Source organism: Pantherophis guttatus, chromosome 3 (genome assembly GCF_059756535.1).
Source record: "Pantherophis guttatus breed Tessera chromosome 3, ASM5975653v1, whole genome shotgun sequence".
Lineage (NCBI taxonomy): Eukaryota > Metazoa > Chordata > Lepidosauria > Squamata > Colubridae > Pantherophis > Pantherophis guttatus.
The window spans coordinates 100,446,780-100,472,949 of NC_142065.1; the positions used below are offsets into that span (position 1 = coordinate 100,446,780).

General features: G+C 36.8%; 1 protein-coding gene across 3 annotated transcripts in view; it reads right to left on the minus strand.

Moving 5' to 3' along the window:
- HMCN1 (hemicentin 1) overlaps positions 1 to 26,170 on the minus strand; it is a 226,242-nt gene that overhangs the window by 82,558 nt on the left and 117,514 nt on the right. For all 3 annotated transcript variants that reach the window (XM_034409613.2, XM_034409614.2, XM_034409612.2), the window contains exons 38-56: positions 24,661 to 24,837; positions 23,303 to 23,454; positions 22,633 to 22,756; positions 20,838 to 21,013; positions 19,975 to 20,071; positions 18,593 to 18,715; positions 16,624 to 16,785; positions 14,820 to 15,101; positions 13,460 to 13,627; positions 12,727 to 12,840; positions 11,770 to 11,856; positions 11,084 to 11,275; positions 9,619 to 9,792; positions 8,642 to 8,755; positions 6,284 to 6,429; positions 4,948 to 5,098; positions 2,185 to 2,388; positions 715 to 828; positions 101 to 288 (exon numbers count right to left, since the gene is read on the minus strand). In XM_034409613.2, coding sequence (XP_034265504.2) covers positions 101 to 288; positions 715 to 828; positions 2,185 to 2,388; positions 4,948 to 5,098; positions 6,284 to 6,429; positions 8,642 to 8,755; positions 9,619 to 9,792; positions 11,084 to 11,275; positions 11,770 to 11,856; positions 12,727 to 12,840; positions 13,460 to 13,627; positions 14,820 to 15,101; positions 16,624 to 16,785; positions 18,593 to 18,715; positions 19,975 to 20,071; positions 20,838 to 21,013; positions 22,633 to 22,756; positions 23,303 to 23,454; positions 24,661 to 24,837 — 2,945 coding nt within the window. The remainder of the gene's footprint in view (positions 1 to 100; positions 289 to 714; positions 829 to 2,184; positions 2,389 to 4,947; positions 5,099 to 6,283; positions 6,430 to 8,641; positions 8,756 to 9,618; positions 9,793 to 11,083; positions 11,276 to 11,769; positions 11,857 to 12,726; positions 12,841 to 13,459; positions 13,628 to 14,819; positions 15,102 to 16,623; positions 16,786 to 18,592; positions 18,716 to 19,974; positions 20,072 to 20,837; positions 21,014 to 22,632; positions 22,757 to 23,302; positions 23,455 to 24,660; positions 24,838 to 26,170) is intronic.

The following is a 26,170-nucleotide window of genomic DNA, read 5'->3' on the forward strand; positions in this document are numbered from 1 at the left end:
TGGGTTCACAATTGTCTCAGCCTCTTGTGATAGGATGCGGGAGTGAAACTGAGACATACAGCATCTAATCTGCAGAACCTAGTCCACTTCACAAACTTACCTGAAGAGTTTTTCCATCCAGTAGGAATTTGTGATGGGAATCTTCAACTATTAGCTGTCCATCTTTCTTCCAGATTATGCTTGGAGGAGGACTGCCCTCTGCTATACATTCCATCATTGCCATCTTGGACAGAAGTACAGTCAACTCCTCAGTCACATCACCGCTGGCACCATTAAAGTATGGTGGCACTAAACAGAAAGATTAAGGAGAACAGTTTTGTACCCTTTGATTTCTTCATAACATTGTTGAGAAGACAAAAAACGTAAATTAGAAAGCTACAGAACAATTTTCATTCATAACATTTTTTTCAGGTATTATCAGAGATGCATTTGCCATTATCACAAATGACCCTTCAAGAAACAGCATGATGCATTTTTATTTGAAGGGGAAAATATTAGATATTTTCTTACTCAGAAGGGAATCTAATGTATCCCATTAGTATAATTTTCTACTTGCTATGTCTCTTGTTGTAGCCTTAGTATCTTAATATTTATATTTATTAGACATTAATATTAGCACACAGTAAATTATATAGAATGAAACCAAGTGAGGCCAGCCATTTAAAAGAAAAATATGTATTATTTGCAAACTCAAAAAACATCAAGTAAGCTCACAAAGCACGCGGACATCATATTGGATAGAATCTTCTCCGGCTTCATTAATGGCCACACAGGTATATTGTCCAGCATCTTCACTCTGAGCTCTAGGAATCTGCAACACACGACCTCCTAGAGTAAAATAAGAATGAACTTGCCATCCTTCTAAACACAGATCATGGGTTGCTCTAAGATAAATAGATACACTTGATTCACAATTAGAAAGAAGGAGCTTGATAGGCCTCATATTTTCAACCTACTTCTGAAGTTTTAGGGTGGTTAAAAAGCTTAAAGCTTAAATATCAGGAAGAAGGTATCTTATCGCCATTATGTCCAGAGTCAGAAAGCTTCATGGCTGTACACTGAACACTGAAAACATGTCTATAATACAGATTATATGGATTCTGGAGACAAATTGTCAGCTCATAGGATATGGCCTGTTAATCATTGAAAGATCAAGCTGCAAATATAATGGAGGAAATTATTTTTCTGAAGGGCTCAAATATTGAAGGATTGAATTTTAAAGAAACTTCTAATCTAGTCTAGTCTAGTCTAGTCTAGTCTACTCTACTCTAGTCTACTCTAGTCTACTCTAGTCTTAAAGAATCTCTTTGAATTTGCCTAGAATTAAAGCATGAAGTCTTAAAACATAGAACAAGTACTGGGCCTGGTCCATGGCCCAGTACTAGACCATGCAAGTAGCACACATCCATGCACAAAACCATCCCATCTCTCTGCCGCTGCCGCTGCCACCATCGGTGCCGGTGGTCTGCAGAGCAGGAAAGACTGGGGACTGCTGCAGTAGAAGATTTATATAATGTAATCATAATTAATTCTTTTAGGGAATATTTGGCCATAATTTGCAGTTAACTTGTGCAGATGAACTTTCTCTCCTCTATGGCTGTTCCTCTCCATGTTTACCATTAGTCACATGAAGGAAATATTTTATATTCATATCATTGTTTGTAAGCTTCCTAGAGTCACTGTGAATGAGCAGAGAGCTATATAAATTTTCTAAATAAATAAAAATATAAGGGTATAATTATATTCAATTGTTACGACTGCCTGATTCTGACAGTTCTTTACAGAGTTCTCAATGTCATTATAAGCATAGGCAACATATATGAATTAGTAAAATTTGCTCCCCAAAAAACAGGAATGTATATATCCAAGAAATTCATTCGTACCTATTTATGAATACAATAGCTTTTAGAGGAACTCATATTACATTGCTTGGACCAGGAATTTTTAATAATGCCCATTAGGAGCATCCATTTTCAACTGTATTCCAGAGAATGGAGAATATTTATTCTTATTTTAAAATAAAATATTTATTCCAAGGGTTGTGTGGGTCAGAGCTATCTTGTTTGCAGTGTGCATTTTGGGCAGGCTATTTAAAACACTCAAGTGTATATGAAAAAAAAATCCCAAAGGATAAAAAAGAAGTATTTTATTATATTCATAAATATTATTCTGCTTAATACAGACCTGGAAGTATCAGTACTTTATCATTGGAACTCAATGGAAAATCCTCTTTATACCATGTAAGTACTGGAGGGGGCACGGCATTAGTTTCACAGTATAAAGACAGGGGATTGTTTACAATCACATCTTTGGCTCTTCCTCTTTGACTTCTACTTAGCACATTTCCATCTTCCCAGAATCCAAATGGTTTTCGAAAACTAGGAGGAACTGTAATATATAGGCCTCAGATTAAAAATGAAGAATAAGTATAAGGCTTTTCCAATCTTCTTCACAAGAAGTATTAACAAATTTAGTGATTCTTCACCCTCTCAAGTTACAAACATTTATCTCTTCATCCCATGTACCAGTGGTGGGTTGCTACCAGTTCACCCCGATTCGGGCAAACCAGTAGTAGCATCAGCGGAAGGCTCCACCCACCCACCCAGATGTCATCAAATACACTCTGCGCACGCGCAGAAGCCTCTATGCATGTGCAGAAGTGGTGCGCATGCGCGTGAACCGGTAGCAAAGGTAAGTGAAGCCCACCACTGCCGTGTACCATCTCTTATCTATAACAAATCCATAAAGTTATTATTCTTTCACTCCTGTTATCAGTAGAATGTCCATAGCCAAAAGTAACAACATATCTTACTTTAACTTTGATCAAATAAATCAACTTTGCTTTCCTTGTGTCTACTTCTAACATTCTTACTTTTTAATTTATTCAAATATTGTTGTAGGATTTTATTTCTCTTTATTTTTTCTTTGCTTCATTGCACAGAGCTCTTCAAGCCTTTAACAGACATTTTTTTTATAAATCCAGTAAGAAAAAAATTATCCAGTGACTCATTTGCTTGGTTTGTTACATTTCTCTTTTAAATTTTAAAACCTCCACCATTTTTTTTTTTTTGTAGATCCAGTGAAACAATATTTTCTAAATTATTGTCTGGCCTATCAGTTAGAATCCTGTTCTGTCCCCGTCCCACATGCACACACACCAACAGACAGTTCAAGAGTTAAAGACCAAACCAGCTGGCAAAATCCTTTTCCTTATGATAACCGGAACTTGGCAACAACCTAGTGGCTGCCTGCCAAGAGTTTATTACTTACGAAGAGGAGAGATAACTTCTCCCCACTTCTGGTACATCAAAAGAAACAGCTCAATAATTACAGAGTCAATCAAGTCCAGAGATAATCCAGCAAAGTCTATAGCAAAAGTCCGGCAATGCAGAATGGCGTGGAAGCTTTCAGCTTTGTTCATCACAAGGTTTGACTGGCCACCACGCTCCCTTTTATACCTTGTGGGGTGTGGTCCAGTGACTCGGCCTAATCTCCGGCACACCTTTTCTTCTGTTGCGCGTGCTTATCTCTGTGACGCTGGCGTGGATCCAGCCAAGACTCATTACCCTCATCACTGTCCACCTATGGCTGCGTGGACGTGCTTGGCCCCGGCCCTATCTCTTGCCCTTCGGCGAACGCCAAAAGCATTGCCAGAGAGGAGGGTCCTGGAGAGGGAGGTCTTGCCAACTCCTCTCCTTCACTCTCGGAGTCCTCTCCTGCCGATGACACAGGCTCAGGTAACGGAGCCACAACAAATCCTTCTAGGATCAAAATCTTATTTACCCTTTTCTTTCTTATTTCAGATTGTTTAAATTAATCTTAATGATTACTATTTTCCTTTATTCAGAATTAAAGGCAGTCCCACCTGGCATTTTCAGACTTCATTATGAATGTCTTTGATAGCATAGAAATAGTTAATGAGCAATTTCCAAAAATGATTGGAAATTGAGGTTTGCAAACTTTAAAAATCTCTGCTGCAATTGCAAGCAAGATGGCTAATCCTGTTGTTACTCAGTGCTCCAATCCACGAAAAACTACTGTTTTTAGTTTCCAGAGAGCCACTCTCCAGAGCACATGTGGATCTCCCATCCTCTCCTTATCCAAAAATATTTCCAAGGAACCAATCTATTCACCAGTTCCTTGGTCTTTGTTGAAGTCATCAGCTCCGCCTTAGCAGAGACATCTTCAATTCCCCATACCTCACCCAAAAGTCCAAAATAACTTGGATCCACATTTACCGTGTTTCCCCAAAATAAGACCTCCCCTGATAATAAGACCTCCCCTGATAATAAGACTTCCCCCAAAAATAAACTCTCCCCCAAAATAAGCCCTCTCCAAAAATATTTAAATGCATGTGCAGCTGGTCCCCACCATTTCCTCTGGTTAAGCTTAGGGAGACAGAGCTGGAAATCAGTTAAGATGGCAAGAGGATTCCCATTTTGCTCCACGTGCCCCAAAATAATAAGGCCTCCCCGAAAATAAGGGCAAGTGTTTATTTCAAGGTTCAAAAAAATATAAGACAGGGTCTTATTTTTGGGGAAACACGGTAACCATTGTGATGACTGGCCATTAAAACAGTTGGAAAGTTATTCTTGAACACACTTCTCAAGCTCAACTTCCTAAGAAATCATAACTGCATGCAGTTCATGCTACCAATATCCCAAGAAAGATTAATAATACTTTTTACTTGATATTGTCACTAATTTTACTAGGGGTAAATTTGGGGAGACAACAGGCCCAACAAAATGACAATATGTTCATTTGCACCTTAAAAACCATTTTCATAGTGTCCTCTTTTTCTCCAAATGTATCATGTTAGCAATCCATTTTACTAATTAATGGTATAAATAACTATTTGTAAATTTATAGTAACTACACAGAAGTTGTGATTAGCTAGAGGTCACCAGGTTGGAAAAGACTGATCTTTATAAATAGTCAAAGCAATACCTTGTATGCTAACATCAAACTCCAGCTCATCTTCGCCAGCTATGTTTGAAGCAACACAACTGTATCGGCCAGTGTCAGATATCTGAGTTGCCTTAATTTGAAGGATGCGTCCACCACCTTGGATTGTTAGATGGTCATCTGATGTAATAGGCTGTGATGGAATTATCCAAAAGGATACATGAGAATTTTCTATAATGTACAAATAAAGTATACATAGGCATGCATTGTCAATTAAGCCAAACTCAGCAATGCATTTGTGTCCTGTCTGCTTTGGCAAGAGATTTGAAGCCCCCCCGCCCCGCAAAAAATCAAATTGTATTTTATATAATTATAAAGCAAGATCAGATATGAAATATCTATTTCTGAACAGTTGGAGCCTTCTATTGAGAGATGCTTGAAACACATCCATTTCCCTTATTTTATTGCAGTATTACAGAGAGAAAGGTACATTCGACTGGTAAGCTACACACGTATCTCAAGTTATGCAATATACAGAGATTTAAGGGTTGTTGTTTTTTCCTATTGCTTCCATTCCACAGTTGAGAACATTGCAAAGTTATACATTTTTGCCGATTGGCAAGTTAAAAATATTTAAGAACATAAAATTTAAATAAAATTGTATTATACTTTCCTTTTCTTTGTCAAAAGAATTAAAATCAATATCCCTATTAATGTACTTATTATTCATAGGAATTCTAAATTACCAAAGGGCAAATTTTGAAAAAAAAATTACATTACTTAGAATTTCTAAAAAATTACTATTTTTGTTTATATAGTCAATGTCTATAACTGCCCAAAGTCACTTGGTCTGAGATGAATGGATGAATGAATGGATGAAAGAATGAGACATGCTTTCTTGTTAGTTTCAATAAAATATTGACAGCCAAAAATAATATTCCACATACCAAAAGATTCAAGGAGAGCAAAAATATGAAAAGTGTATGAAGTATACTAGGTAATAAATAATATGAAAAATACTTCACAAGTATTAAAATGCTGATAGGGAAGTGTAAAGAGAAGAAATTCAGAACTGGAAAGAATTGCATTTCCTAACTGAAATCTAGAAAAGCAGTTCAAAATTGCAAGTGACAAAGCAGAATGCAATGGATACATCCTTCAACATCCTGCAATTACGGATTATTGTGTAACCTCATGACAAGATAGATGGCTAATAAGTTTAACAAATAATAATAATAATTGCTGAAAGAGAACAGGATTTCCTATAGCTTTGTGTTTTGGAAAAATTGATGAAAGGGAGAAGAGACATTGCTGTAAAGAAGTTTCCTGGTTTCTCTAAAACAAATATTTGCTGTAAGGAATTATCTTTATGACTGGCCTGTCTATCCTTGTACCATCTGATGCCAGCAGCAGGAATTGCATGGACTTCACATTCCAGGGTAAGACTGTTGTTTACTCTGATTTTCACCTCCTTAGGGGACAAGCCCAAACCTGATAAATCCTCTCTGCTTATTGTAGGAGGAACTGCCAAAAAAAGATAAATATAAAAATAAAGCCACCAAACTGAAATGGGATTTCTCATTTTGACACTCACAATGTTGTTGGAAAAAAGGCATTTTACAGTATATCAGAAATCATTGCTTAACGCATTGTAAGCCGCCCTGAGTCTCTGGAGAAGGGCGGCATATAAATTAAAAAGCAAAAGAAGCAAAAAAGCATTGACCTGCTTTTTAGGCCAAATCACATCAGCAATCGCTTATCAAGTCACACAGCTAAGTAGCAGTTGCTGGTTAGTTACACACAATAATTCACAAAATAGACAGAAATATAAGTAGACCTGTAAAGTCAATTCAAATAAGCAAACTCTTCACTGGGTGACATAAACTGAAGGATGGATGATGATACCAAAGCATTTAGCACCCTGGTATCATTTATTCCTAAGCAAACCTGCAACTTGCACAAGAGAATGAAAATTGATAGAAGATTACAATAACATATAATAAACAAGAGTTACATTATCTGGTGACATTTGGGAGTTCTTTATTTCTAAATAAATTAATAAACAAAACAAACCAATACTAATGTGAGGCTTTCTGTGCTGCCTTCATTATTTATGAGAGAGATGGGAATCTATATTCTTTATTACTCAATGTTGCAAGACTCCAATCATCCCCATGGTGGGTGTGTCTGGTAGAAGTGGGAGCTCAGCAACCTCTGGATAAACCATATCACTGCTTTCTCAAAAGACAAAAATTTGAAATAAATCAAGATACAGTCTCTAGGGGTATTTATCTTTAAAATTTGTACCAATTAGAATACTTACTTAATTGTATGAATAATGTTCTTTCACCTTGCTAAAATGCTGCCTAGAGATGATTCAAAAGAGCTGTAGTCTTTTAACAGCTAATAATAATGCACTCAACAATACTTAAGATTTAATCTTTTGCACCTTCTTTTAAAGAAGGTGGCACACAAGTTTAATATATTATTATTATTATTATTATTATTATTATTATTATTATTATTATTATTATTATTATATCTTTTATTCATTAAACATGAAACTCAGTCAACTGAACATTTAAAAATGTGTCATAAATACCATTGACTGGTGCTAATGGTTGATACGGGTTGCTACCAGCATCCTAGGTATCAACCAAGTACCTTCTTAAAATATATGATGTTCTGAGTAGCACAGTTTTTTGCAGTTCCGCTGGTGTTATTGCAGGAAGCGGCATCATCATCATCATCATCATCATCATCATCATCATCATCATCATTATAGTTCATCACACAGTCAGCCAGATCTTTAGGTTGGATTGGCATTTTGTCCACCTATCAGGTCCTTCCCAAGGACCTGGGATATTGGCCTGAGATATCGAGTGTCCCAGCCATTTCAAGCAGCCAACAATGGGCCATTATCCTATCTACAAACCAAACAGTGGCTTTTCATGTATGTCTTGATTTAATTCAACTAGGAAGTCTATTACTATGGGGAAGAATTTATAATTTCAGGAAGCTAGCCTTTCAAAACTAGGCTAGCTTCCTGAAATTTTATACAGCTTTTTTATAGCAGGCCCTGGGATTTAAAAAAAAAATAACATGGCTAACGAGAATGCTTATTCTTATCCTGCTGAAAATCCCCAACAGTAACCCCAATTACTGTGAAGAAATAAATGGGTTTTTGTTTTGTTTTGTTTTGTTTTTAAATGTGTAGCTATACAGCCACTTTCTTTAAAGCTATTCAGAAGAATCTCATATGCAATGACATTTGGCCTCACTAGCCTGATGTGAATGCAGCAAAGCAAACAGTGGAATGTATATACATACTTTAAAATATGCAACTAAAGCAGAGGTGGGTTTCAGCAGGTTCTGACCAGTTCTGGAGAACCACTAGTGGAAATTTTGAGTAGTTCGGAGAACCGGTAGTAAAAATTCTGACTGGCCCTGCCCCCATCTATTCTCTGCCTCCCAAGTCCCAGCTGATCAGGAGGAAATGGGGATTTTGCAGTAACCTTCCCCTGGAGTGGGGTAGGAATGGAGATTTTACAGTATCCTTCCCCTGCCAAGCCCACTAAGCAATGCCACACCCACCAACCCACACCCACAGAACCGATAGTAAAAAATTTTGAAAATCACCACTGAACTAAAGTAGGAGTTGTATAAAACAAAGAGATGGTAGAGAATCAAACAATACATCATGAATTTCAGCAAGAAATGATGCTTTAAAACTTACTATAAACTTTCACCTCATAATGTTTTAATGTTTCCCCTGCTTCATTTGTAGCTATACAAGTATATCTACCAGTATTGTCCTCCTGGGCATTCAGAATCTGTAAAGTTCGACCACCTATAAAAAAGGACAAAAGTCAGGTTATATTTTACCTGGTTCCCTTTGTATGTTTTCTTCTGAACTGAGCAGGAACCATATGAATTTAGACATTGTCCCATTGAAAGAAGGAACTACAATTATTCTGATTTCAGAACACATTAAAACTGGAGTTTGGGAAAGAACTCTAGAAAGAAGCAAAAATAAAATGCCTTTTCAAACACTAGTGCCGTATCATCAGCATTCTAATTATGCCAAAGACTGAAAGAAGTTGAAAGGCCCTTCCAAGTTACGTATTCCCTGCCTGTGATTTGCAAGTGAACTCTACTACTTCACACAGAAAAGTAAGTCTTTCAAGCCATTGTTACTCTGGTTAGTAGTAGGAGACAAAACCTAAGATTTGGTACATTGTTAAGTTCCACAAGTGGGAAGCCAAAATATGCAAATTTATTCCCAACAATTATAATAATTGTAATAGTTAATCTCTACTCAGTCATCTTCAGAAAGTATACCAAAGCTTATTAATAAATGTAAAAAAATAGGATACAATTTCATTCATTCATTCATTCATTTAATTTCTATAGCAATAGCAATAGGAATTTTAGATTTAGGCTTATATACTGCTTCATACTGTTCTACAGTCCTCTCTAAGCAGTTTACAGAGTCAGCATATTGCCCCCAACAATCTGGATCCTCATTTTACTGAGCCTGAAAGGAAGGCTGAGTCAGCCTCGAGCCAGTCAGAGTCAAACTCCTGACAGAGAGCAGTGAGTGAGCCTGCAATACTGCATTCTAACCATTGCGCCATCACAACTCTATAGCCACCCATATCAATCCAACTGATTCCAAATTTATTTTAATAATAGAGGCATTCAAATAATTACCTGGCAAAACCCTGATGTTCTTATTTGACTCTATGGGAGCTCCATCTTTCAACCAGGTGATTGTGGCTGGTGGATATGAATAAGCCTCACAAACTAAGGAGGTTGGGTTATTTAAAATGACCGTGGCTTCTTCTGCATCTCCGTCATTATCTGCACCCACAATGGATGGAGACACTGAGCAAGTTCAGAAAAAAAAGAGAGTATTGTTTTAAAATAATCCTGATAATTGTGATTATCATTTGCACTTTTAAAAGAACTACTTATGGGGAAAATATTTGGCCATCTGATATACCTGCAGGTTAATCCAAGGGCACATATTGAGCAAATTAAGAGCCAAAATACATATGACACTTGTTTCCCAGAAACATGTAGAAGCACTGTTTTCATGTACTACTTCATGTAGAAGCACTGCTTTGATTCAAACCACTGAAGCACTGATATTGCATTCAAACTAAAAAAAATAATCTATTTTGAAGCCTCAGACTCAATTTGACCATCAGAAAACAATTTTCCTTATTTTATTTTTTAAAAAAGATTTCTTATGTTTATAATTCTTTTTTTCTTCTTCTTTATACGTTCGTTTGAATAGTGAAAATGGGGCTCTTTTTTTTACAAGTTCATTAATGGAACAATCTAACAATGACTTTTTAAAACACGCTCCTTCATAGCATAATCTATGCCAAATAAAAGGAAAAATGGGGATTCTCTGGAGTTTTATTTATTTCTTTTCTTTTTTTTTCAGAAGTATGGGGGTTAAAAGAAAGATGGGGATTCCACCAATCAAGGAAAATAAGAAACACAATCCAGATAGAATATTATCTAGTTATCTATCACTGAAGTAAAGGAAGGAATTGAAAGCTGGAGGAGGACTTCTTAAGCCCGTTCCTTTTACAACTATTTTACACAGGAGATACAAGTAGCTGAGAATCTTTTGGTGAGAGGCATTTTAAATGCTTGGAAGAGGTTTTTAAGCAGTGGTGGGATTCAGCCAGTTCGCACCACTTCGGGAGAACCGGTTGTTAACTTTCTGAGCAGTTTGGCAAACTGGTTGTTGGAAGAAATCATTAGGGCAAAGAACCAGTTGTTAAATTACTTGAATCCCACCACTGTTTTTCAGTAACCCATTTGTTTCTTCATTTTTGTAGAGGGAGAGAGACAATATCACATGAAATGCTATATATCTAAGTGTACGAAATATTGGGAAGGTTCTTGGAAGTTGCATATAACCACTAAGCCTTCAGTGACTTGGAGACAACACTTTTGGTACTTGCCATAGTGATATCATTCACACAACTTCCCTCTTTCAGTGTCTTAACACCAAGCCTCCAAAGTTTTATCAACAACTTTGCAACTTCAGATATATACGTATACATAGTAGATTTACTGATTATATTTTTCAATCCAGGCAGATGTATCTTCTTCAAAGGAACCCAAACACTTCTATTGATTACTCAATAAATCTTACCAAGTACGTTAACACTGAAGCTTTTTCTTTTGTCTCCGGCTGTATTGGAGGCAACACAGGTATATCTCCCTGTGTCAGCAACTTGGGCATTTGTAATTTGAAGAAAACGTCCACTAGACATGAACTGATAGCCATCATCTTGTAGAAGAGTTTGCCCATCTTTTAACCAAGTGATCTCTGGAATAGGATTCCCTTTTTGAGAACAAATGCAAATATGAATAACTTGTGAAAATTGCCCTTTTAAATTTTCTTCTTTGTTAAGTCTTTAAAAGTAAAATGCAACATGATATTCTATCTCAGAGGAAACCAGAAGGCAATATATGATACTTTTTGGTGATGTATATGTGTGTGTATGTGCACGTACTATATATAAATCATAAATACATGCTTGTTGCTAAGCATATGAATTTTGATCAAGTGACTACAGGAACAAGGAGACAGTTGTAAGTGTGAGAATTGGTTGTAAGTCACTTTTTCAGTGGTATCATAACTTTTTAGTTAAACAAATGGACTTAAGTTGAGGACTACCTGTAGTAGCACCATCCAGGAAAAAGAAAGAGAGGGGGGGGAGAGAGAGAGGGAGAGAGGGAGAGAGAGAGATTGAATATGAATGTTTACTTGCTTAAAATCATAGCCATTGATTGGCCTTTATGTTGCAGCCAAACCACCTCTAACCAGAAGCTTACCTGTGACTTCACATGTCAGCGTAATGCCATGCCCTTCTTTTACTTTTACATCTTCCAGGTTATTTTCTCCTACAATGCTTGGAGGTACTTTTACATTGTCAAAACAAAGAAAGAAGGAAAAGAATTATATAAGAATACAAAAGGGTTGTATCTTTATTTGCATTCATCATCACAAAATATGCTTTTCCATTTTCAGGAACCACGTCTTCAATATATATTTGTATGGATGTTGTGTTGTGGTGGGCATGTGAGAAATGTCATGACTTTGATAAAAATATGTGAAATCTGAAGTACATTCATTTAAAATATTGAGGCTGAAATCAGATAAGACTTTTTCAGATAGTTTCAGATGAAACAAAGGAGCATAATTCCCTTTGGTTTTCCCTTATGGTCTTGGTTCCTAGAATGAATAGTGTTGCTTCTTCTTTTGAAAAAGTCACAAAAGTAACTATTTAAACCAAGGCACTTATATATTCTTAGTTTATCTAAGATGTTGCAAGACTATTTCTTTTTTTCCTGCAAGAATAACATGGCTGCTTCTGTGGAAACTAAATTTCACTATTTTCCAGATTTTTCCTGACATACTTGGATGGTATAAGATGCAGTGGAATTACAATATCATGTCCATTATATTATCAAATAAGATTGTGTGGCGCACTAGGTTTTTTTTTTTAAAGAATGGTTATTAAAATTTGAAGAATTTTCAGGGAGGAAGGAAGGAGAAAACATAACTACATTCTCCTGTTTTTGATATTATCATTTTCCAAGGCACATAAAGCATCCTTCTGTTTTACACTGGAACAGCTGCCAGCTTATATTATCCAATTCAGAAAGCTACCCATTGGCTACATTATTTTTTCAGTCATCCCTTCAATTTCTAAACACAGGGACTATAGAATACACTAGGAAGAAAAATCTGATATGTTGGCTTTTTAAAAATAGGTTGCACATACTCACCTAAAACTGAAAGTTCAAAGTTTTTCCTGACTTCTCCTGCAATGTTAGTTACTACACAGATATAATGACCCGAGTCTTCCATTTTCACCTGCATCAGACGTAACATCCTGCCACCTAAACAGAAGAGCCATAAAGCTTGCATATTATAATAAAACCTAATTCTCAATTTTGAGTTGTTAGTATAGAAGCAGAATGAAATAGAAGTTCAAAATAACTGGCAGCCTACTGAAATCTCAGTCTTCTGTGGAATATATTATGTCACTGAAAATTAAATGAAATTTGCAATAAAGCAGCAAGATGGCCCATTACCCAAAAATGTATTTCTTTTAGCCTCTTAATAACTTGGAGAAATATGGAGTTATGACTAAGAAATAATCATTTACACAATGGTAACCAAGTTACACCATGATCTAAATTTAATAGTTCTCAGCATCATAGTCTAATACTATCCACAACAGCAACAAAATAATTCTCTGCAGGGAGAAAATAAGGCAATTATGCCTGAATAGCTTAAGAGAGTAATATTTTACATGCAGAGTAATTACTTACTTTAACTGTATCTGTAACTGATATCACATATCACTAAATATTTCAGCTTGAGGTGGGTGGATAAGCCATATGTTAGGTTTAATGGACCCTTTCCATGTGCTTGTTTTATCACGCATACTATAGAATATTTTTTCTGTTTAATTGTAAAAATAACATCTTTTCACTTTAATATGCTCCCTCTTACCTGATAGGATTCTCACAGAGTTACTTAAAGAAACCGGCTGTCCATTCTTTAACCACATTATTGATGGATGGGGAATTCCTGAAGATTCACAAATCAGGGTGACAGGGCTTTTCTCCACAGCACTGACATTTTCTGGCTGCTCCAGATTACCCATAATTCTTGGGGGGACTACCAAAAAAGAGTAGCAGGGCAGATTAAACATTATTCTGTGATGAAGGAAGGCCAGCTACATTTATTTAAAAGAATTTAGAAACAATCATATGCAATACTGAGATTCTTTACTTCTATTAAAATGTTTTCCCTCCCTCTTTATGACTTAAAAAAATAACTATAATTTCTTTTCTAGTGGTAATGCGGATTCCTTGACACAAAGAAATTGGAATTTAGTGGACTAAACTCCTTCTAAACTCTTGCTTTAGAGATCTCTTAATTGATCTCCACAATGTTGCAATATAAACATCCAATGTGTTTTTGCTGTTGAAATAATTAAGGAGCCCTAAGTCAAACTCTGAATAAATTACTAGTTAGGGTTGAGAAAACCATTTTGTTGTTGTTGTTGTTATTTGGAAAAAATACACTTTCTATCTCTTGTGCCACAATAAGTTGAATTATTTAATTAAAGACTCTATAATTCTGCACACAGTTGCTTATCTGATGAGAATTGAAACCTATGTGCAGAATTGCAGCTCTTTTCTGTATTAGTATTAATTTTATCTGCTCCTTCAATCATTCTTATAAAGCAAGAGGCAAAATAAATCGTTCTGCAATACTTCAGAATGCTAAGCTTCTCCAATGTTATGGAATTACTTATTGAGTTGATCCATTGCTTTTGCTTTTGTTTTTAAGCAACAAGATGATCAGATGACTTTCTTGGGAGCTGAAAGAGCTTATGAAAGTTTACATTCAATATTTAACAAAACCCTGTATTTTTGCTAGGTTTTAAACAAGTTCAGAGGCTTTCTGAATTAGTTTAAAAACCTTTCTCTTGAAATGTATCAAGAAAATGGTGTGACAAAAGGACAAACGCAACGAAAGGAAAAAGTAAAATACACTTTGGGAAAATAGTAAAGTATGTTCTCTTACGTATTTGTTTGGTTACTATGTATTGTAAGCCACCCAGATTGGGTGTCTTGAATATTGAGATGGGTGGCACAATAAATAAATAAAGTTATATTTTTTTCCTTTCTGTTGTCTCCATAGTATATATATAACTACATATTAATCCATAGCTGCTGCTTTTGTCCTACTTAGACTAAATCAAATTATACAGCTATTCCACAGGTAACAGAAGAGTCCAGTGCTTTCTTATTCTGGGCGTGCACCTTGTGTATTTTCTCTTACACAGATTTCCTTTACTTACCATGAACACTTAGATCATATTTCTTGTCAGCCAGTCCTGCCACATTCACAGCAACACATACATAGCGACCAGTGTCCGACACCTGTGCATTTTTAAGTTGAAGACAATACCCTTCCTTTAGTATTTCAACTCGTCTTTCATTGGCTAACAGTTGACCATCTTTCATCCAGGTGACAGTTGGTTGTGGAATGCCATCCGCTTGGCATTCAAGTGAAATATCATTCCCTTGAGTTACAATGACATCCGATTGTATATTCTCATTGTCCCGAATAGTTGGACGAACTGTTCAAAGAAACATTTCAGGTTCAACACTTTAGCCCCAAACTCCATGAGACACAGCAATAAGTGAACAGAATTCCTGGCTGAATTTCTTTTTGTTGACCAAGAATCTAATAATTATATTGACAGTCTTGAGGGAGCATATGTGCAGATGGCACCATTGCCTCAGCAGTCCTTCAATGTCATGGAAAGTTCCTCAGAAAACACCCAATGTCCCTGAGGTGCTACCCAATGTCCTTAGAAGACCTCCAAGAGAGGTGAATAACTATTTCTGTACTTTGTAATGTTATCTAGAACAGGGGTCCTTGGCAACTTTAAGACGATTTGCTGGCTGAGGAACTCTGGGAGTTGAAGTCCACAAGTCTTAAAGTTGCCAAGGTTGGAGACCCCTGCTCTAGAGTGTGCCAGCTTGTCTGGGTGGAGTGTGCCAGTCCTTTTGGGTGATGAGGTTGACAATGTAGCAAACATACAAATATGAGTGTCCAAGTGTCTTCAGGATTCCCTCTTGCTTTGAGGGGCCCATCTTTATTCAACTGAATAAACGCATAAAGCTTACTGAGGCAAATATCTGGGCTCTGTCTTTATTTCTACCGGCAAAACACTTTTGAATAAATTCAGCTCTTTAGAACTGGGGTGGAGTGTGGATTTGTATTTTAACAGTAAGATTAACTCAAATCAAATTCATGTCCGGGTGACTACATGGGCACATTTAGTGTTTCTCAGCAATGATATAGTGTTTCTCAGCAATGACAGTTGCCACAGTCATCTTCCTGTTGTCGCTCTTCTACTTCTGAGACTTTCTTTTTTCAAATTACCAGTCCGGTTTACTCCCCTGAAAGTGAATGGTGGCTGTTCTTCTCAGCATTACTCAATTCCTAGCCAGTTTAGCTTTAGAAGGCCAGCAGGGCAGTAAGATGCTGTCACCAAGAGGGACATCTCAGAGATGGTATCCAGCAGGTTTTGACCAGTTCTGGAGAACTGGTAGTGGAAATTTTGAGTAGTTTGGAGAATCGGTAAATACCACCTCTGACTGGCCCCACCCCCATCTATTATCTGCCTCCCGAGTCCCAGCTGATTGGGAGGAAATGGGGATTTTGCAGTAATCTTCCCCTGGAGTGGGAAGAGAATGGAGATTTTACAGTATCCTTCCACTGCCACACCCACCAAGCCATGCCCACAGAACCAGTAGTAAAAAAATTTGAATCCCACCACTGGGACATCTCTATTGGGGACATAAGCATTACAAAGTGCAAGTCTAGTTTCTACATTTCTGTTAAAAGCAACACCAAAAATATGTGTGTACTTGTACTGTGCCTGCATGGTCCCTATCTCAAAATTAATACTGGGTTCAGGAGCATCACAGTATCCAGAAAATGTTTTTAAAAATCCTTCCAATTGCTATTAGAAGAAAATGAGAAATCTAGTTATTGCTTTCCTGTGACATGTTTTATTTGTTCCAAAGCTCATTTGTGAAGGTCTTATATAGTATTCGTTTCCAAACTGAGAAACATTGCCAGCGACTTACCATACACTAACAACTTATATTCTTTCTTTGTTACTCCAGCTACATTTGAAGCTATGCATGTATAGGAGGCTGAATCTGAATTTTCAGCAACAGAAATTTGCAGTTGTCTTCCTCCAGATAAGATTCTGACTCTCCCTGAAGGGTCAACTAGCAGTGGAGAACCTATAAAAGAAATATTTTCAGATAAAAAATTTAAAATATAAAATATGTGTACACATTCTTCAAAGTCTTTGAAACTAGATATGCATTATTTGGATAATTAGTTTAGCTGAATAACCGAAGGCAGGAATTAACTTCAACTTCATGCACAAACTATGCTGTGTCTATTCCACAGTCTCAACAGGTTGCTCCAGTAATATTATTTATGTCAGTAAAGGGTATTGTGTCCTCTGAGTACAGAATTAAATAAATTAACTTCCTCTTCTGTTCTATAGGTGATATTCTATAGGTGAGATAGATGGTATTTTGGGAAACAATTATTCCCACAATAGCATCTCTTCATCTTGCCCTGGCTCCCTCAAAAGACATCCAGAGGTTTCCTTAAGGTAAAAAAATATCTAAGATAATAATTAGTCTCCTTTCTTCCATACAAATCTTCCACTTGTTTTGGGGTGTCGTGTGTTTCTATTAAGATTTTAAGTAGGGGAAACTAGTAGCTGCCAAGACCTATTGGTACAGTGGTCAAGGAGGATTGGGCTCAGCAAATAGTAGTTTCTTTGATTACCTGTTAGCCATGACTAAACCTAATAGATTAAAAAAGGGACTGTGCATATGCACCATATGATTAATCACAGCTTTGTTGCATATTTACTACGTGGGGAAAGGCAAGAACAATTTGGCTGCAGGCAAATGCAAGGGACCCATTTACACTAGAGGTTTTTTTTATGTATTCATTCTGTTCCAGACATATTTCCTGTCAGCTAGGTCAACTAAAGTGCAACAAAGTCCCATAAGCATCAAGTGTTACTTCCATTACACTTTGGACAATGAGACATTGGCACAAATTCAAGGTGAATTACATTCTATAAATTCTGCCTGAATTATGGCATCTTTTTTTTGCAAGGATCATCTGGTTGTCTCCAGGTGCATGGGCTTGCACAGACAGCACTTCTGCCAGCAAAGGGAAGCCCCTGTGCATATGTATGTGAAGAGAGCAGCAATGTAGCCCTTGTAAAAGATGCAGCTGCTTTAATGCTTCAGAAAAATCATTGATTTACAACAATGTGCAGAAAACATCTTTTCTCAATGCATTTAATATTCTTAAAAGACAGTATGTAACCCCTAATTTCTGTAACCCCTAATTTCTGTAACCCCTAATTTCTGAATTTTCCAGATGTGTTGGGACTGCTAATCCCAGAATGACTAATCACAATGCAAATTGGGAACTCACACAGGCAAGGAAACACTTGTTTGCATTAAGACAAATAAGAAGGGGGGAAATTAGATGGAAGCACAAAGCAGCTTTGTGTAAATATGGTTTAAAGACTCTATCTCATCAAGTTTCTTCATCTAAGCCAATGGCTCCCAAACGTTTGGGCACCAGGGACCTGTTCCATGGAAAAAGATTTTTCTGCAGACTGAAAGGGTTTTCATGCTGCCTGCATTCCACGGATGGGGCTTAGCTTGTTTGTGCAGTCCGGTTGCTGGCATGCCACGGCCTGGTACCAGTTCACGGACCAGGGGTTGGGGATCCCTGATCTAAGCATTTCAAGTCACTGCCACAGTAAGCTTAAATCAAAAATAATCCAGCGTATTTGAAACCCTTTCTACTGAAACAAAATACACTTTTAGAATCAAATGCTGAAATCTGCAGTAGGTACTGCTGATCAACCCAACAATATTGATTTCTAAAAATCTAGCAGAATGATTAATTTAGGTTCTGTTCTGTAACCCAGTGAGATAAACAGGTCTCAACAAAACTAAAAGGACTAACAGGGTTTGTGATTAGTCTTCACAAAGAAATCCTTACCATTCTTCCTCCATGCAAGAATGGGTGGTGGAATTCCACTGGATTCACACATCATGCTGATGAGGTTCCCTTCAGTCACAGTCAGCTGAGTCATTGTGTCTGAGCTGTAAATACTTGATGGCACTAGAGAAGGAAAATATCAGAAACAAATAATCACCTCCTATAGGTTAATACAACCTATAAAGAAATTAAATGTATTAAAATCAGAAGAGAAAGAAGAAAATGTAAGTAAAATTCTCAACACAAATCTTTGTTTCAAGCATTAATATTCTCATAGGTTAAACAACAAATGCAAATGCATTTCTTAGTTTATTTAAAATATTTGGACAGCCTGAAAATTAGGAACTTTAAACATCAAAAAGATCCCTACGTTTTAGCAATTGGATTGTATAGTGCCGTGATGGTGAACCTATGGCACGCTGCCACAGGTGGCACACGTAGCCATATCTGTGGGCACGTGAGCTCAGCTCTGGCACGCATGTGCACCCAGCCAGGTAATTTTTGGGTCTTCTGGGCCCACCAGAAGTAGGGAAAAAGGCTGTTTCCTGCCTCCGGAAGGCCTGGGGAGGTGGGGAAGGCCCGTTTTTCTTTCTCACCTGGCTTCAGAACCTCTCTCTGCATCTGGGGAGGGTGAAAACGGCCTTCCCAACCCCTCGGAGGCTCTCCGGAGGCCTGAAATGGCCCATTTCCCAACTCCCGGTTGGACAGGAAGTGAATCCTAGAGAGGCTCTGGAGCTGGGGACAGCAAAAAATGTCACTTCCTTCCAACCGGGAGTTGGGAAATGGACAGTTTCAAGCCTCCGGAGGGCCTCCAAGGGGGTGGGGAAGGCTGTTTTCGCCCTTCCCAGATGCATAGAGAGGATCTGGAGCCAGGTGAGAAAGAAAAACAGGCCTACCGGGCCATCGCGTGCCAGGAGCGGGGGGCGACTGGGGGCTGTGCGCGCATGTGCAGGCAGGCCGCATAGAATTATGGGTGTGGGCACACACACATGTGAACCTCCCCCACCTCCGCCCTGGCAAGTGATGGCAAAAAGGTTAGCCATCACTGGTATAGTGCATAATATTATTTCCAACTCCTATTTCATTTTTTTCCCCATGGAATTAGTAAACTCACTAGAATTTCCAAAAAAATAAAGCCCTCACGACTGCTGAATATTTCCAGCTTTTGGAATTCTAGGTACTCTGAGGAACAGAATGATGTTAATTTAGGTAGACAGCTTTCTTAAATGTAGACACCAAAAACTGTCCAACACTGCTTCTGATTCCATGACCAAACAAAGAATATATTTCTTAACAGTCAGTCCCATATGATTTTCACAGGCAAATCAATAGTGACATTTCTAGGATTACCCTTAATGCTGATGCTTTAATCTTGTTCTTACCCCATACATTGACATTGTAGTTTTTTCCCATTTTCCCAGCAATGTTTGTTGCTTCACAAGTATAGCGTCCAGTGTCTTGCACCTGTGCTTGTTCAATCTAGTAAGAAACAAATCAGCAAACTTATTTTTGGCAATACCTTTGGTACTCATCACTGTGCATTATTACTTGTCCACCCGATACATTATTTTGATTTCTGTAAAGGAAGTCATTCTCTGTGTGGGAAAGATTTATTTCAAGTATTATTTTTCTACTTTACAGGCTCTAAGATATTTTCTTTAATACTGAATACCTTAGTACCAGGATGGGAATATTTTTTGGATATTGCATATTCTGGCCCATTAAATTTCTATTCACTTGGGCCAAAACTGTATTCCCAGTTGCAGCCCTTCTACAAGAGCACAGCAATTAAAGCTTGGAAAGTTACACCAGCCCTATTATATCTTTTAGAAAATCAAGTACAAAACAATCTTCTCCACCCCAATATTTCTTTTCCACTCCCCACCTTGGGGAAAAACCAACACTAGCCAGTTTTTGTTCCTGGTCACATTTATCACTCATTCGAATTTGTTTCCAGCAAGATCCATGCCAGAGTTCTTTTTAATCCCTAATCATTAGTGCTGATTGCCCACAATATAATCCCTAACTATCCCGCAATGTTCAAGCAGGATTTATTCACCAATGCTGGATATGCTTTGGGAGAACACATCAAAAACAGCACAGCTTTTCCTTCCTCCAGCAGAAGAAAGAAGTTGTTTCAATGCCATTCAGAAATGCAAAGGGATAGTCTTTTAAGTTATTAATGTCAAGAACCCTAAACATGAGCAAGATTCATGGAAGAAATCTGAGTCATTATAATATTTACCTTCAGTATACTTCCACCTTCGGTAATGGTGAGTCCCAGCTTCTTCTGCAGGAGCTGACCATCCTTCAGCCACTGAAGTGTGGGCGGAGGGATAGCATCGCTTTGGCAGCGGAGTTCCAAATGTTCTCCCATGGCCACAGAGACATTCTGTTCCTCTCCCATAATATTAGGTGGAACTGAATAAACATCACTTTAGTAATTAGTTTTATCTCTTTTCACTAAGGTGAATGAAGCCACCCACTTTCTGTGAAGCAGTCACTGTCTGATGTCAGCGTTAAATGTATTACATTTACATCAGTTAACCTTTCTCAGAAATATTGGCAGCATTACTAGGACAGTATATGAAACTGCCCAAAGTATACATTGAATGCTCCAGAGCAGGGGTGTCAAACTGGCGGCTTGCAGGCCAGATGCATCATACCCAGACCATATCTACCCCGCTCTGCAAATGGGAAAAATGCCATGAAAGCTCATGTGACAGCAATGTGATGCTGTGAGTTTGACAGCTGTGCTCCAGAGTAAATGTTGAAGAACTAAATGATCTGCTTCATATGTTTCCCATCCTTGGTAGAATCACTGCCCCAACAGTGATTTTCCATTCTTCATTTGTAAAGAGGAGCATAATTCAGTTTTACCTAAAAATGTTTGTGAAATAGTATAAATTCAACACATACAGAACCTGATCCCATATGAATTTCCATTTGTATTCAATTCTTCATCATATATTACTTAATACTTTAATTTCATCCTAACGGCATTTTCAAAGGTTAGTTACCATTCTTGCTCTAGAGTTATGAAGTTATGAACGGGTTATGAAGGGGGGCATTTTAGAGATCCTAGAATGTGCTTACAATTATACTGAGTGCAAAATATTTCAAATGCAAAACATTTTGTTTTGAGCCCCATTCTCAGCTCTTATGTATTGTTTTAAGATGCAATGGCTTGTTCTAAACTTACTGAAAGGATTTTAGCATTGTTCCAATCATTTTGGAAGTATTCCAAACTCAAAATGTCCCTGGTTGTTTGGAAGTTGGAACAGTTCCAGAATAGTTGGATTAGCATTAGAACACTTGTAAAGTTGAAACACTGTCTCAAATTCAAAGCAGAGAGTTTCAAATTTCAAGTGCTTTGCATACCACTATTTTTACAACCAAGTATGCATTAACAAAATATTGCAGCTAATTAGAATTCTCTGATTAATCCAGCTAAACCATTGTTTGTAAAACTTTATTTTTCATGCATTGTAACTGTAGTTTCATAGTTTGTTGTTTTTTTTTAGAAATCAGGAATGTACTTATAAAAGCAGCTCTGAAGAACAGTTCTGCTAAAATGCCTCAAGACAATATGCAAAGCCTCATCATCATTTTAAGCAAACATCTAAAGATTTTTTGTTCTTAATTTTAAGTGCAAATTTTCAGTAATTGAAGAAAATGATTACCATCTAAATTATTATCTACTTGTCCCAAAGAAACATTGTTTTCATTTGAATATGACTTTCCCATGACAGGGCATGTTAGATTCCTATGAAACCTATGAAGTCCATTCTATTAAAATAAATGTAGGATATTACTTTCAGATTGAAAGGAAGTGAGAAGATCAATCTGTAATGTGTGGTACAATAAAAATGCCATGGGTCATTTTAGAAATCTAATCAAGCATCACAACCACGGCTCATCTGTTAGGACAACAGTTCTATAAAATTTCAAGACAGCTTGTTGGGGAAAGCTATTGTAATCCCTCAAGATACCTCTCAACCTTCTGCAGTTTTTGGTATAAACTTTACTTATATTCTTACCATAAACTCTGAGATCAATATCCCTTTGTTTTTCTCCTGCTGCATTTACTGCAACACATGTGTACCTTCCAGTATCACTAATCTGAGCACTAGTCAGTGCCAGGATACGACCTCCAGAACGAATCTAAAAAAAGATTGGAATTGTTATTTTTTTAAATGGCACATAGGTTGAATCAGACAGTGTTAGAGTATTAACTTTCATTATTCACATAATACAATTTTCCTGATGTGAAAAGTTCTTGCATCAGCCAAGAAATCTCTAACATTATTTTCACTGCTTACATTTTTCTTGTTCCCTGCTCTGTTCCATTTTTTTTGGTAATGTCTTGTCTAATGAATAATTCTAGAGAATTCTGATTTTAATTCTAGCAATAATTCTAATGCTGGCTTTGTTGATGATCCTAATCAAAATATTATCCAACTATGGATTTTTAATTTATTTATTTATAGGCTATTTAATTTATTATTTATAGGCTGCCCCTATAACTCTGGGATTGGATTTTGGATTTTTATTTATGAATTAACACAAATAAAATTGCTTCCACATAATAGGTGAATTTGAAGTATTAATTAATACAATTTATCATCCAAAATTTAAAGAGACAGGTTCCATGGTGAAATCCCTTCTCTAAATTGTGGGTAAATGTCTTTCATGCTACTAAGAAATTACCTGGAGTCCACTAGAAACACTAGAAACAGGACTGCCATTCTTCAACCAGGTTAGAATAGGAGCAGGAATTCCACGAGCTTCACACTCCAACCTCACCTGATCATTAACTACAACAGTTACCATTTCATTATTTCCTGAAATGGAGGGAGGAACTAGAAAAAAAAGAAAAAAGTGAAATATTGTTCAAGCAGATGTGCTGATTGCTACTTCCAATCTATAATTTTGCAAATAATATTGCCTGCAAACATACAGTAGATATATCTTTGGATCTTTGCAGATCTTTATCTACATCAATTATATTGTAACACTAGTAGTGATAAATATTTTTGCAATAAATATGAGAGAAATTGAGTTTTGACAGTAAGAGAAAAAAAACAGAAGTTAATTTATAACTGTCAACCATCTCGTTGACATGCAAAAGAAACTCCTGGGACATTTTCTTAAAACTACTGACAGATCCATGAAGGCACCAGAAGAAGAAGCAAAGCTAGTTCTAAGGTTTTGGTGCAAAATGCAACATAGTAAAATTCCCCTTTTCTTTCCTAGGCCACCCAGTGCCCATTGTCCACTAATCCAGGTCAAACATTTTATTTTGGGAAAACAGTCTGCACCTTTCAAAAGTCTTCAAGGTTTGACTTTGGAGATGCAAGATCTTCTCAAACTGCCAATCGTTCACGTAATTTCTTTTCTTCCTCCCAGCTTCCCACACATTCCAGTTATACCCATGCCCCTCTCCCCTAACTTGTTTGTCAAGTTGCGGAAAGAAAGAAGCACCTTGCGAGTCAACATTGACAATAACATTATTGTCCCCATCTCAATTGTATACAGAGGAATCAGCTTTGGTCAACAAAACTGAAAGGTAGAACATAAATTTAAAGACCTTGTTGTTCTGCCTGACAAAAAATTTGATCTTGTCAACTCTGTAATTGACAAGCCATATCCAGTCACAGGGCCAGGTTTAAAAAAAAAATGATGGGAATCTAAAAATGTTGGGGTTTAGATTTACATCATTTTCTTAAAACCTGGCTCTGTGAGTTGGTCTGAAATTACTGTGGGCTTTGTGATTTCTACAATAACAACACTTAAATACTTCTGTCAGTTTGATGAAATAGAGACAGTGAGACCTGTCTTCCAAATCTAATTGCATGGCAGCCCCGTCAAGCAAACACTTCAAAATTAAAAGCCTTCCCATTGTTGAATTATTCAAATACCGCAAAGAACCACTCTTTTCTCAAATCAGCAACGAAAAATGACCTTAAAAAGTAACTAAATACATGTAATAAACCTGAAATGTACAGTTGAAAAGCAGATACATCTTTTCTGACCAAACTGACTTTGTTATGAGAAGCAGGATTTACCATGGACCTGAAGATTGTAGAATAATTCAGCTACTCCTGCTGCATTTGTCACCGCACATTTATAAATCCCAGTGTCAGAGATCTGGGCTGCATCTATCTGGGCAATTTGCCCTCTGTTCAAGAAAGTGATGCCAGCAATATTGATGAGAGGAAGGTTATCTTTGTACCATGTGACAACTGCGAAATAAAATAAGAGATATTTGGTACTAAGCTATAAAAGAATTTATTGGAAGGAAACATTCAAGTTACAGTACTTTTTATTCCAATACCACTTACATTGTTGACAGATGCCCAGATAAAGAAACTTCATAGTTTAGAGCTGGAGGAATATTAAGAAAAGTGAGGGATCAAAAGGTATTTCTTGCTTACTCCACTCCAACATGTGAGCACGGTGAGGAAGACAAAATTAAAGAGGAATTCTTTTTCACTCTCAAGTTGCAAACAGTTACAGGGTAGACACTAACTGCCTACAATATGGCCCATTAAAGCATTCTTCATGGTCCACCTATTCTTGCGCTCTTCTTCAATACCTTCTTATTTCATTTGGATGTTGTGGAGTAATATTTATAGGACAGCCCACGTAAGCTGCTACCATATCACTCAAGGTTGTTGCAAGATACTATTAAATTTCAGGTGAAATGCAGCTTTCCCTCCTCTCTCTCAGGAAAGATGTGGAGTTGAAGACAAACTTAAAGGGAGCACAAGTGCTTTATAGCATTAAATAATAACTTGCATATGAAGATGAGTCATCATTATAGATCAAATCCCATGGACAATACAATTCACTGCTATAGTAATGGATTTAGCTCACAAATTGAAATATATATATATATATATATATATATATATATATATATATATATATATATATATATATATATATATATATATATATATATATATATATATATATATATATATATATATATATATATTTCTTTAATTTATATGCCGCCCTTCTCCGGAGACTCAGGGCGGCTTACAATGCGTTAAGCAATAGCCTTCATACTTTTGTATATTTATACGAAGTCAGCTTATTGCCCCCACAATCTGGGTCCTCATTTTACCTATCTTTGAAAGGATGGAAGGCTGAGTCAACCTTGAGCCTGGTGAGATTTGAACTTGCAGTAATTGCAAGCAGCAGATGTTAATAACAGTGCTTTAGTCCACTGTACTACAGGCTCTTAATATTAGATATATATTATATATATTATATAATATATATTATATATATATTATATGTTATATATTATATATTAGAAATATTAGATATTAATCTTTGCCAAAGCAATCAGAGCAACCAATAGCTTTCTTTCAAGCTCATTCCTGAACTTCTTCATTAGATTGCATAAAGTTAAAAAAAAAAAAAAACGTCCAGGCCACTCCACATACTGAGTAATGATTCTATTTTGAAAGTTTCCTTAACATGGAATTAAGGAATTAAGCAATTAATTAATGTAGCTTCTGCATGAATGCATGACGGCAGCATGCCAGTTGAAAGTACATCTCA